General features: G+C 46.8%; 1 protein-coding gene across 1 annotated transcript in view; it reads right to left on the bottom strand.

The window, feature by feature from the left end:
- PHGDH (phosphoglycerate dehydrogenase) overlaps nucleotides 1–12,902 on the bottom strand; it is a 47,255-nt gene extending 34,353 nt beyond the window's left edge. Inside the window, exon 1 of the mRNA XM_054980323.1 lies at nucleotides 12,864–12,902. Within this exon, the coding sequence (XP_054836298.1) occupies nucleotides 12,864–12,902 (39 nt within the window). The remainder of the gene's footprint in view (nucleotides 1–12,863) is intronic.
- Nucleotides 12,903–13,646: the final 744 nt, after the last annotated feature.

Here is a 13,646-nt window from a genome sequence, read left to right as displayed (position 1 = left end):
CAAACTTAGATCTGAATTAAATTTTAAAAGTATGCTTTTAAGTATTTTACCAATTAATGTGAGGAGAGAACAAGGAGATTTCTTCCGTTACATTGTGATGGCAGCGAAAGTATTATTTACAGCAAAATGGAAAACGGATACTTGCCCTGGGCTCCCAGAGTGGAAAGAGAAGATTTATGAATATGCCTCAATGGTCAAACTGACTACCTATTTACACAATAGATCGATAACCGAATTCTGGAGAAAATGGAAGGACATTTTGATTACTTGGGCAGAAAATAAATGATATAGAAGTTCACATAAGTAAAATGTGTTAAGTAGAGGGAAGGAGAGGGAAAGAGAAATATAATGAATCTAGGCTTAGAGATGCTAAATATATAAGATTTTTGTTTATTTGTATTGCTTGTTTAACTTCCAAAGCCATTCCATATGTACTATTCACATGCTTATTGTTTATACATGATTGTATAAGCCTCAATGTAATATCTAATCAAGTATAATCTTCTTATTATGCACTTACTTTACCAAACTTTCTTTTTTTAAAATAAAATTCTTTATAAAAAAAATAGTTCCGTGCCACAATATAGAAGCTGAGAGCTGCCACACTCCCAGAGAAAGACGAGTGTTGGGTTGGTGTTTCCATTCATTCATTCTTTCATTCATTCTTTCATTCAGTCACTCGGTCACTCAGTCAGTCTATTTACAGCCTACCTTTCTTGCTGAGACTCAAGTTAGATCATCCAATATAAAACAATGTAATCAGACAACATAATATTGCAGTCAACACAAGCAATAAAAGATACTGAGTTGGCTTCTGCAGACCTTTTTTTGTGAGCAGTGGCACTTTATTCTACTACAAGTGAACCCACACTCAATTGCATTTTCTCCTTGCACTGGAAGAAACTGCCACTGACATCAGAATGGATCTGCAAGACCTTACCCATGGATGATTGAGTGCGGGGTAGTGGTTAGAGCATCAGAGTAGGACCTGGGATATCCAGGTTCAAACTCTGCCGTGGAAGCTTGCTGGGTAACCTTGGGCCAGTCACACCCTCCCAGCTTAACCTACCTCACAGGGTTGTGTTATGAGGATAAAATGAAGGACTGGAGAATGATGTAAGCCACTTGGTTCCCCACTGGGGAGAAAGGTGGAGTATAAATGAAGTAAATAAATGGATAGTAAGGGCAAGAGAAGCAGCATGGTTCCACACATTTTCCACATATGTATAAATAACTGGTGGTGCAGGTAATAGGGAATCACAAATTGCTTCATGAGGGCAACCCAAAGACATTTCCCATTACCTAGCAGAACAGAAAAGGGCCACTACTGGGCACCAAACACCTGCTATTACCACAGATGGATGCAGTGACACCATATTCAGGAGAAAGTCCAAGGTAGGAGCAAACAGACAAGGGAACAGATTGCAGAACTCTGCTTCAAATGGGCCTGTAATAACTTGGCTTCATTTCTCTGTGCGCACGCACACTCACCCTGCCAGAGGGTTCAATGACCTGTCAGCTTGTCAAAGGGATTATTCTTTCCCATATCTTTGATGTAGCTTCCACATGAAGATCAGTAAAATAATAATCTCCCAGCACTGTTGAAAGGAGCAGGTGCTGCACAAGAGAACAGAGAATTTCCCAGCACAAACTTTAAAAAAAGATTTCTGGTGTGGGGATGAAAATGTATTTAGAAGCAGAGTTCACCCATGATGAATAAAAATCCCCAGGGATGGTAAAACGGTACTTCTGTTGGGACTAACAAAAGTCTCCTGTGCAGTATTCGACCTTGCAAATCACACAGAATTCTTTGTTAGACTTGGAAGCAGACATTCCTCTTCATATTGTAATTACGTCTTTTTAAAAAAATTCTCCTTTGATTCTTCTCTGTTGGTGTGCTGCTCTGGAAAGTTACAGCCTGCTTCAGCGTTTCCATGCTCCACCACTCGGCACGGCCTACTTCTTGTGAAGTGAGCGGGAAACAGATAGCTTTGAAGATTTTTGCGGTTCTTCTGTCATCTGATGAAGACCTGAGAATAAACAGTGTGTTCTTGAGAAACTGACAATATCTTCTAAAGTTCTTGTGGATTAGAACTGAGTACTTGAAAGTGTACGCAAAATGTTAATAAATAACAGATCTGGATTAGGGGGGGGGAAGTGCCTCCAAGTTCCAGCTGATTATCTAATCAGGACAAGTGGTTCCTTTTCTGGGGACAGAGCGGTTAACATTTGAGCTGAGTTTTTTCATACCCCTTCCTGTCACCTCAGGCATGGCCAGAGGTGCGAGCTCTTGGGTATGAGACAAAACTCGGAGGCTCATGCTCTAGAGCCTTGGGTGCACTGCTCTGGCCCGAGAGGGAGGTTGTTTGGTTTAAATAGCACTCAAATGATTAATTTTTTCCCTATTGTTTTAAGCTACTTCAGGTTCCTCTAAAGAGAAAAGTGGTGAATATTTTAGTAAGTAAATATGTTTACAAAAGGGGCAGAGAAAGAGAGCAAAATTGGCTGTTTCCACACGTACTGGCATAGTGCTAAACTCTTGCAATGAGGGCGTCTTCCTGGCGCAATTTCTGACATCATTGCACCACGAAAACAGGATCATGCCAGGCAGATGCCCTCATGAGAGTTTAGCGCTATGCTGATATGTGTGGAAACGGCCATTATTTAGGTCAAAAGTTTTGCTACAGTTGAGACACCCCACTGGTTTCCTTCTAGTGGTCTCGAATGGAGGCCCTTCTGAGGCCATTTCCTCTTGCTTTATCCATAGCTGCTTTCCTGGAACAGAGTTTTGAAGTCTAAATGGTCTCCATACAGGTGATGGAAAGCTCACTCCAGATCTGACTGAATGCCCCGTGGGGCCCATTGGGAGGTCTAGGGCATGGCATTCAAGAAACCATCTTCTGCTCTGCCCCCATGGCACCCACTAATTGTTGTCCAGCAGAGCTCCAGGCATAACTCCTTACATCCTTGTTCCACCTCTGCGGCCCAACTTGACTTGCTTGCAGGGCATCCTGAGGATAAAATGCTTCTCATTCAAGTTGCCCTAATAGTTCCAAGTCTGAGGAGGTCTCTGGGGGCTGCATTGGAGTGGACAAACAAACTGAAACTAGACCAGAATTCAAGTCCAGTAGCACGTTAAAGATGAACAAACATTTTCTTGGGGTATATTTTTTTGTGAGTCCTAGCTTGCTTCATCCGGTATTGGACAAAGTGAGCTTTGACTTATGAAAGCTAATACCATGGAAAACTGTGTTGGTCTTTAAGGTGCTACTAGACTCCAAGTATGTTCTACTGCTACAGACTAACAAAGCTACTGATCTGAAACAAACTGAAGCGATGTTCAGATAGAGGTAGTGTTGGTATATGGCCTACAGGAGGTTAAGAACTGAGGCTTTCTGCTATTTTCTGCTGAAGGAGCAGCTTTATGGCCAGGGGGTTCTCCTGGGTCCATATTTGATCTTGAATGGTCAAATGAAATCCTTGGCCAAGCATGTTTCCACATCCTTGTTAGAAAATGACGATGTAGCAATGATCGTCCATGCTCTTTTAACCTCATGGATGAATTGCTTCACGGGCTGCCTTTGAATACACATCAAACCGCAGTGAGTGCAAAATCCAGTTTCTTGGCCTCCTAACACCGATTGGTCAGAGGGAATGCAAAGAAAGTCATTTCCATTGGATGCCAAATTCAAGATCAGACTTGAAACTCAATATTGAACATCCAAAGCTCCCTTGCTGGAGTCAGTCTATCTAGGTCATGACTGTCTACTCTGATTGGCAGCAGTTCTACGGGGTCAGAGGTCTTTCACATCATCTATGATGTGACCCTTTTAACAGGAGATATCAGGGATTGATTTTGGGACTATATGCTGAGCAGATGCTCTTCCACTGAGCCAGGGCCCCTTTCAGGAATCAAGAAGAGAGGGTGGATCCTACAAGGGTGGTCCACAAAGAACTATGATGATGGAGGTCTACGTCTTACTGTTCCTGTAAAAATTGATGCAGATTGTCTCTTGCCCAAGAGGAATCCACTTGTTTATTGGAAATGGCTCACCTCCAGGCTGACTTAAATTTGAGTAGACAGAATAGAGATGAAGAATGAGGGGTGGGTGGTAGGGCTTCTTCTAGGTCAGGCTCATCAGCAGGTCTCTTTACATTTTCCCTCCATCACAATCCCTTTCTGTTATTTGGGCATTTGTGGCTTGCAAAGATCACAGTCAAGGCAATAGCTAATTGCCGATGGTTTAGCCGTGTTAGTCCATCGTAGCAAAATAAAACAATGGGGCCTTAACAATCAGCATCATTTATTTCGATGTGAACTTTCGTGAGTCACAGCTCACTTCTTCAGATATATGAAGAGAAAATCATTTGGCCATTTTTATAGGCAAGATTACAGAAGGGCGTGGAAGGAGGAGTTGGGGCAGAGAGAGATTTGGCATGGATTGTGTTGTAAATCTTTCAAGCATAATTCTCTGCAAAAGGGACTGGAATGGAATAATTCGTTTCACCGGTATGGGGGCATATTACACCGGTGCTGCACCAGCTGCATTGGTTGCCGGTGGAGTACCGAATCAGGTTCAAGGTTTTGGTGCTAACCTATAAAGCCCAATGCGGACTGGGACCAACATATCTGCGGGACCGCCTCTCCCCATATGAGCCCCAGAGGACCCTTCAATCGGGTGATAAACATCTATTAAAGGTCCCTGGTCCTAGGGAGGCCTGCCTGGCGTTGACGAGGGCCAGGGCCTTCTCGGTCCTGGCCCCAACCTGGTGGAACGCTCTGTCTCATGAGACCAAGGCCCAGCAAGACTTGTTAACATTTTGCCAGGACTGTAAGACAGAGTTGCTCCGCCAGGCATATGGTTGATGGCGGGCGGTGCCCACCCCCCAGGTGGGGGGGAGGGGGTTAAACCATATGCCCTCCTATGTAAATGTTGTTGCTCATCCTTGTATATTTTATATATTTCTTCTGGGAAGAACTGCTGTACGGAACGCCTAAACTAAATTATGTGCTGCCATCTTTCTCTGTTCTGTGTGTGTGTGTGTGTGTGTGTATGTATGTATACATATACATATACATATACATATACATATACATATACATATACATATACATATACATATACATATACATATACATATACATGTGTATATGTATATGTATATGTATATGTATATGTATATGTATATGTATATGTATATGTATATTATATGTATATGTATATGTATATGTATATGTATATGTATATGTATATTATGTGTATGTGTATGTGTATGTGTATGTGTATATGTATGTGTATGTGTATGTGTATGTGTATGTGTATGTGTATGTGTATGTATATATATATATATATATATATATATATATATATATATATATATATATATATATATATATATATATATGCATAGTTGTAATTTTAATGATAATATATAGTAATTTTATAATTTTTAATGCCATTTTTATATGTTTTAAATTGTGTTGTTATCCGCCCTGAGCCCGCTGATGTGGAGAGGGCGGAGTATAAATCCAATAAATTAAATTAAATTAAATAAGAATACCCGCCAAAATGATTTTCTCTTCACTTCTCTGAAGAGGTGAGCTCTGTCTCACGAAAGCTCACACTGAAACAAGTGTCACCTAGTTTTTAAGGTGCCTAGCAGAGTTTTCCTTGATAAGGCAACAGATCGCCTTTCGAGAGCAAAACATTCCATTCTAGATCTTTTGGACTCGTCATGCAATCTTCTGGCGCCCTCTGCAGCAACTCTGAACATCTTTACAAGCCATTCGGTGCAAGAACACCAGGGGTTGAGCTGCAGCCTTCCCCCCCCCCCCCCCCAAATAATGGTACGTTGTTCTGGGCAATCTCTCAGACTTTCGGAGGGGAGACTACAGGAGTCTCATACTGCATTCGTGAAAATCTGTTTAGATACAGAAGAAGAAGAAGAAGAAGAAGAAGAAGAAGAAGAAGAAGAAGAAGAAGAAGAAGAAGAAGAAGAAGAAGAAGAAGAAGAAGGAATGGAGCGACAGAGATCCCAGCCAACAATGTCTCAAGATAGACTCTGCTTCTTGATCGTCTTGTAAAGATAACTGTCCCAGTTCCGCACCTTCTTCCAGCAGCGGGGACAGCTCATTCCAAATCAACAGTGCCACCCTAAGCATTGCATTGAAGTCACTGGAATTAGGAGCTCAGATTTCCCCCATAAATGACCACCACTCCCAATCATTGTTCGTTCCCCTTTCTTATCCCCAGAAGATTCATTCCTGTGACTGGCTGGCTCATGCTCCTTGAGTTGGTGCCAAACCAGATGAGACTCCAAGGGTTCTTTTATACAGCCATCATGAGTGGCCCTGAGTCGAATCAAGATTGTGGCTCAGCGGGAAAAGTTTTAGAGCCTTCCCCAAGCCATTTTGCCAACCTGAAATGATTCTCAAGGGCTACCTTTTGCCGCATTGAGGCAAACATATAATATGTCCCTGTCAGATATTCTCCTCAGGAATTGGTAGGGCATTACCCTGAACTCCCGAGAAGCCTCATGCTGGACCAATGTTCTCTCTTTCCTTGATTTGCCTTATGGATCAACCTGCTGACCTTGGCAAATGAAATGGGTCAGCCAACCCTCACAGAAGAAGGCTTGGAAAATAATGCACTTAGGGAAACATAAGACAAAAATTAACAATTTGCTTGTTTACATTACGTTTCCCTAAGTGCATTGGGGCAACTTTGGGAGAGAGAAGAGAGAGACTATAACTCTGAGGCAGCAACATGCTGGGTTTAAGGATTATGTATGTTATACTGTACTGATATACCTCAGGTGCATCTGCAGGTACGTGGGCCCGTTCCTAAAATGTCCAGTCCTATCCACTAGACTCTGTTTGTCTCTTTTTAAACCTTGGATTCGCCTGAGGCCAAAATCACAAAGTTTGTTTCAGAGCCCTGGAGGGGAGGTGGGACTGGGGGTGGGTGGGGAATGGTTGCCCACAGCACCTCAGATTTCCAAAGCACAAATGTATCTTTAGTAGCATACAGCTGGTAATTTTTGTAGAGCAACTGGAACAGGCTCCATACCTAACATTACTGTGGTGCCAATCCAGTCCCAGAAATGGTATCTTAATAACAGGAAAATGGGGGGAAAGGTTTACTGAGAATTTGTTTTTTCATGGTTCTTAATTGTAGACATCTCCCCAAGTATCACCCACAATTATTTTCTCTTTGATAATACACACAGTTGTTGACCCACATGTTCTATTATTTTAAGAATTGTTGCTTATTATTCAGCATCAGGTTGTTGTTTTTTTAAAGAGGATCTGCTACCCATTAGGAATGCCAGCTTTTCAGGTGGTCCTCTTGCTGTGCCTTTAATATCAGTTTGATCAGCAGCAAATTCCAGGCAATGGTAATTACTTCCATGCAGGGCTTTTTTTCTGGGAAAAGAGGTGGTGGAACTCAGTGGGTTGCCCTCAGAGAAAATGGTCACATGGCTGGTGGCCCCGCCCCCTGATCTCCAGACAGAGGGGAGTTGAGATTGCCCTCTGCTCCAATCTCAACTCCCCTCTGTCTGGAGATCAGGGGTGGGGCCACTGGCCATGTGACCATTTTCAAGAGATGGTTGTTGTGGGTTTTCCGGGCTGTATTGCCGTGGTCTTGGCATTGTAGTTCCTGACGTTTCGCCAGCCAAGACCACGGCAATACAGCCTGGAAAACCCACAACAACCATCATTCTCCGGCCGTGAAAGCCTTCGACAATACATTTTCAAGAGGTTCCGGAACTCCGTTCCACCGCATTCCAGCTGAAAAAAAGCCCTGCTTCCATGCCATGAAAAGCTTCAACTGCCCTTTCCCGCACATTTAAGCCTCTAGGCTCCTCGCTTGCCTTGAAAACCACTCGATGGGGTCACCATAAGTCAGTTGTAACTTGATGGCACATACATACATATAAGCTTCTATTAAAGGGACAGGACTTTATTCTCCAGGCTTGGTAGCAACCCTACTACCCACTCCTATGCATTTCTTTTCCCTCTCTGTCTCCATCAAATTAAATAGTTAACAGAGGAGGATAGAAGTCTGGACTGGATCTAATTTTTTTTTGTGGGGGGGGGGGGCTGATTAATTAGACATGTATTTAATTTAAGCAGTGTGCACACAAACAAAGAAGAATCTATGGTGGTGAAAGACCCATTTGTTAACTTCCAATTCAAGCATTTGTTTTGGGAAGTTTGTAACAGAAATTTGCATGCAATGTAGACCACCCTGGCTCAGAAAACTACTGCTTGTGATGCCAGCATTACTCTGCATACGGTTGCAATTGGCCTTGCAATATAGTATCACAATTTCCTAGGGAAATGATTTACAGTGCAATCCTAAGCAGAGTTACACCAGTCTAATGCTATTGAAATCAATGGTCTTAAGATTGGTGTAACTCTGCTTAGGACTGCACTGTTAATATTGCTAGTTTTTATAGCAGCTGTGGCTGATTGTTTCAATGTCAGTTCAAATTGCTAGTGGTGTTGGATTGCTAAGATGTAACATGGGGAAGGTCAGGATATCTCTCACACTTCTATCTTTTATTTTTATTTATTTATTTATTAGTTCGATTTTTAGCCCTCCCTCCCAGCGAACGGGCTCAGGGTGGTGTTGTAATAATATAGATTAAAGCACATTATACTAATCAATACTAACCTAATACATAGTAATGGCTTGTATTCTGGGTAAACTTTTAAACTTTTCATGAACTGTCTATTTTTTTTAGAGTGTTAGGTAACTAACAGCGCAATCCTATGGCCGGCCCCAACGCCGACGCGGCTGCACTGGTGGTGTGGCGGCGCCGCCGGGCCGGATCCTGTGCCAGCAAAGTGTGGCCGCAGCGGCGCCCGCAGCGGCGCAGAGATGCAATTTTGGAGAACCAGAAAGTGTTGTGGGCGGGTCTGATCCACGGCCGCCGCCAGGCGCAGCCAAAGGGCGCTGTTCCTGACAAGCGTCAGGGGGAGGGGCCAGGAAAGGCGCAGCCTATGGGCAGCACGCGATCCCGGCCAGGCCCCAGAGCAGCAGGCAAACCGCGCCCATGCTGGCAGACTGCCTCGGCTCGTGTGTCGGGCGGGGCTCGCAGTCGGGAAGGAGAGGGGTGGGCGTAGTCTGAGAAGCCTTTCCCCCGTTTGCCCAATGTAGCACCAAGTCCCTGGCGGCCGCGTCCAGAGAGGTTGGCATGGGACTGGCAGGCGCCCTGCCATGAGGAATCCAGGGCAGCAGCCAGTCTCTGGCAGCAGGGGACAGCCCCCAAGTGGTGCCGAAGGGGAGGGCTGGCCTGAGGCCGCCACCAAGAGGCAGACACAGCGGGCCTGCCCCCTCGTCCCCATCCCAAGGCAAAGAACACAGACACCCATTGCACAGAAATCAGCCTTTATTATTATATCATCCCACCTCCCCCAGCAGACGTGAGGAAGGGGAGGCGTGTAGGAGAGCCGTCTGTGCAGCAAAACACCCCACCCCACCCCCAAGGCGGCAGCGGCGGTCACCGGCGAGGCCGGCGGCCGGACCCCCTTGGCCATCCACGGGCCCGGCCTCTCGCACGCAACTGGGCCCGAGGGAGGGGTGCCTCTGGGGCGGGTGGAACTGCTGCAGCGGGTGGGGCCGTAGGGTCGAGGATGGCGACGAGCCGCCCGAGCAGGGCTTCGGCACGGACTTGAGAGGCACACCCCACCCCTCCCAACAACCATGGCCTGTTGGCGTGGGAGGCTGGCAACTGCTCCACGGGATTGGATGCGAGGCAGGACGCCCTGGGGTGGAAGGTGTTGGAATGACCAATGGGGCTGCTGCAGACGCCCGAGGGGCTGGACCCACTCTGGGAGGCGGCCGCTCATGGGACTGTGTTGCTGGGGCTGCGGCTGCGATGGGGGCGACCCTCCCCAGGCGCGCGAGACCTCCTGCCCGGGATATGGCATCCACCTGCCACCACCCTGGATTCTCCATTGGTGGGGGCTAGGGTTCCAGCGAGCGGACCGTTTGCCCTGCCATCTCCCGCCCCCTTGCAGCTGCAGCTCGCACCACCCTCTCCCTGGCTTATCGTGTGCCAGCTACTCTCCCCACCGGGGATCCCCGCTCACATGCCCCGCCCCAACCCTCTACCTGGCCATAGATACAGGGGGGTTAGCCGTGTTAGCCTGTGGTAGCGAATTCAAAAAGGGTCCCGTAGCACCTTTACAACTATCCAATTTTATTGTGGCACAGGCTTCTGAGAATCAAGTTCTCTTCGGCAGATGGGTGGTACAGACACTGGTCAAATACAGAGGAGGAGGGGGGGAGGAGGGAGGGAGGGGGCGGGGAGGCAAGACGGGGTGTGTCGGATACATTTGTGGCAATGTGCAGGTGGGGAGATGTGACGGGAGTGTTGGGGGAGGGGCGGAGGACGAAGTCAGACTCGCAGACACAGAAAACAGTTGTTGTACATCTCGTTTTATTGCACTGGAAAGAGCGGGCTTGCGTTTAGGCTGGCGAGGGAGCCGGAGCATTCCACACAGCCCTCCTTCCCGCTCGGAGGGGCGGGGCTGGGATGCAGGCCGCGGCGCGACGGTGCTTCCTGGGCTGCAGCCAACCGTCCGTCAGAGATGTTTGGGGAGGGCGGGGCGCGGGGGAGCAGCCATGCCCTGGACGTGCCTGTGGGGGAAAAAGACACGTGTGGGCTTTGCCTCATTCCACTGGCAAGGCAAGCCCCACACTCCGCCATCCGGGGGGGGGGGTTGCACATGGTCGAGGGCAGCAGCTGATGCATGACGGTCTGGTGAGGATGCACTCGGCCTTGGCAAGCCTTTACCTTTAAGGGAGAGAATGAGCTGGTCACAACAAACACCTGGCCACATGTGGTTTTCGAGGCGCCTGCCTCTGAGGCAGCCAGGGGCGGCCATGGTTGCCCCCCACCCCTGCTGGGCCTCACCCAAAGCGGCAAGTGAGCGGGTGGGTTCAGGTGAATGGGCGGTTTGCACTAATTTGCGGAATGCCCCCCCCACCTCCTCCTTACCTGTCAGCGCTCCGTCGGTCATCACCAGGTGGGAGCGCCAGAGTCAGGGCACCTGCAAGGAAACGGGAGAGCATGCGGTTAATTTGCAAAGTGTCATTCCCTTCTGCCACGGAAGGGTTAGTTTGTTTGTGCTTAGTTAGAAGCAACTAGCATGCATCAGTTAGCTGTGGAGTCATTCTTTCTATCACGGTAGAAAGAGAGTTAGGCAGACATTTGCACCTCTTCCCCTTTATGCGAAGTTCCCCCAGTTTTTCGCAAAGTCCCCGGAGTGCATTCTGCGCCTGCCAATGTGAATGCCCTCAGCCCGTTTCGGTTTTCAAAGGGGCAATGCCACTCAGCAGACGGGCAGAGCCTCCGGCCGAGTGCTCACTTACCTGGGGGTTTGGGCGGCGCTGGCCGGATGTTTTGTAGGGCGCGGTCGCAGGTGATTGGGTGCAGAGAGGGGGGCTCGTCCACGCCGGGCGCGCACGCTGATTGGTCCCCGGGATAGTTCTCATCCTATGCTCCTTCGGGCCATAGGGGCGGGGCGAGGCGCTCAGAGAGGGGGCTGATTTTTCGCCGTTCCATGGACGCCTATGGGCTACGCCTTCTTTTTCCGTGGCGTAGCTTTTTTGCGCCGCTGTGGGCGTTCCCGCTTCTGGAGGAGCTTAGGGAGCGGACTAACTCTGACCCCGCCTTGCTCCCCGCCCCCCCTGCGTCGGCGTAGGGCTCTACGCCACTTCTGCGCCGCCGCCCGGGCGCCTGTGGCTTGCACCGGTGCTGGCCCGCCGGCGGGCCAGCGCCACGTCCCAGCGCGGGCGGAAGGCCACTTACGCGGGCGTACGGGCTAGATGCGCCCTCGCAAGCCTTAGTTCGGTTCCTGTTCACTTTCCGTGCCCTTATTAGGATTGGGCTGTAAAACAGGTGCACTTTAATCTTGTGACAGCTAATTAAAAATAGTGGACTCTATCTAGATTAATGTTTCTTTATCAGAGACTGGACCAATAGTGATCTAGTATCTTAACTCTTCCTGTCATTTCTCATGGATTTATGGCTTTGTTTTGCAACTTAGCTATAATGTCATTTTTTGAGGTTAATTAGAAGGTTATACAATAGAAATTACGAATATTCAATGAAGCATTAAACCAGTCATAGTTTGCTTATGCTATTATGTGAAAAGATCTTAGATATTTGCATATGATAACCTATAAACATGCTAATCTAGATAATGAGCTAGAGTTCTGATTGGAAGAGATCTCATGAAGATTAAATGAGATTCTTATCTTTGCAATGTAGGCTATGGAAATCTTTATGCATTTCATAAGAACTTTGATTATTTTTAAACTTAAGCGTTAGTTAGGAAATGTTAGCAAATTTAATTCTGTTTGCCTTTCTGTGTTCTAGTTTTGTAGGACTTATATTAATAATCTTATATTTTTAACTACTTGCTTCATTAAAAAATAGAGTATATTTTCAATAAAAGAAATAAATGCTAACAGGTGTCTGAGTACTTTGATTAGAAGTGGCAATGCAATAAAGAACCTTTAACAAATAAATGTACTGATAAGCAAACGGTTCAAAGAACAATTTTGCTTGTCAGGTCTTGAACTAATTGCTGAACACTATCCAAGAGAAAAGATAAATCTTTCCTTTGGAGTAGTGGAAGCTTAGTTAAGACACAGGCAAGAGAGCCTGTTACAGTGGGGTACGATAAACTGCTCAATAAGCATGTTATATATATATATATATATATATATATATATATATATATATATATATATATATATAACTAAGTTCAAGTAAGAACTTGCTGGGATCACCAGCAAGAGAAAAGAGACAAGCCACTGCAAGGCAGCCCCTCGGATTCCCACCTCGGTGAGGCGGTGGGTCAACAGTTCATAGTCAACCATGTCGAACGCTGTCCAACAAAATCAGCTGCACCGAGCCACCTTGATCCAGATGTCTGCGAAGCTCGTCCATGAGGGCAACCAGTACCGTCTCCGTCCCATGTTCTGGATGGAAGCCGGACTGGAATGGGTCCAGGATGGAACAATCCTTCAGGAAAACCTGCAGCTGTTCTGCCACTGCCTGCTCAATCACCTTCCCCAGAAATTGGAAGTTTGAGACTGGTCAGTAATTGGATGGATCAGTGGGGTCCAAAGATGTTTTTTTCAGGAGAGGCCTCACCACGGCTTCCTTCAGCTCTCCAGGGAAACCCCCGGAGCCCAGTGTTTTCCTATTCTGTAACCCTAGTTCTATTGCATTGTTTATTGATTATCTCACGGGCACTAAAACATCATGACCAATTCCTGAAACTGTCTTGATTGACTGGGATCTGAGGACCTTGATCTAACTCTTACAGGGGTGGTGGAGTGTGCCCTCAAATCATAGCTGACTTATGGCAACCCTTTAGCGGGGCTTTCCTGGCAAGAGACTAACAGAGGTGGTTTGCCATTGCCTGCCTCTGCAACCCTGGTTTTCATTGGAGGTCTCCCGTCCAATTACTAACCAAGGCTGACCCTGCTTAGCTCCTGAGATTTGACAAGATCAGGCTTACCTGGGCTATCCAGGTCAAGACAACCCTTACAGCAGGCATATTGATATTGTTGTTTCAGGTTGGTAGCCGTGTTGGTCTGCAGTCAAAGAGCAAGATG

Source organism: Eublepharis macularius, chromosome 5, assembly GCF_028583425.1.
Source record: "Eublepharis macularius isolate TG4126 chromosome 5, MPM_Emac_v1.0, whole genome shotgun sequence".
Classification (NCBI taxonomy): domain Eukaryota; kingdom Metazoa; phylum Chordata; class Lepidosauria; order Squamata; family Eublepharidae; genus Eublepharis; species Eublepharis macularius.
The sequence above is the reverse complement of the archived record's forward strand: the minus strand, read 5'-3'. Positions and strand labels throughout refer to the sequence as shown.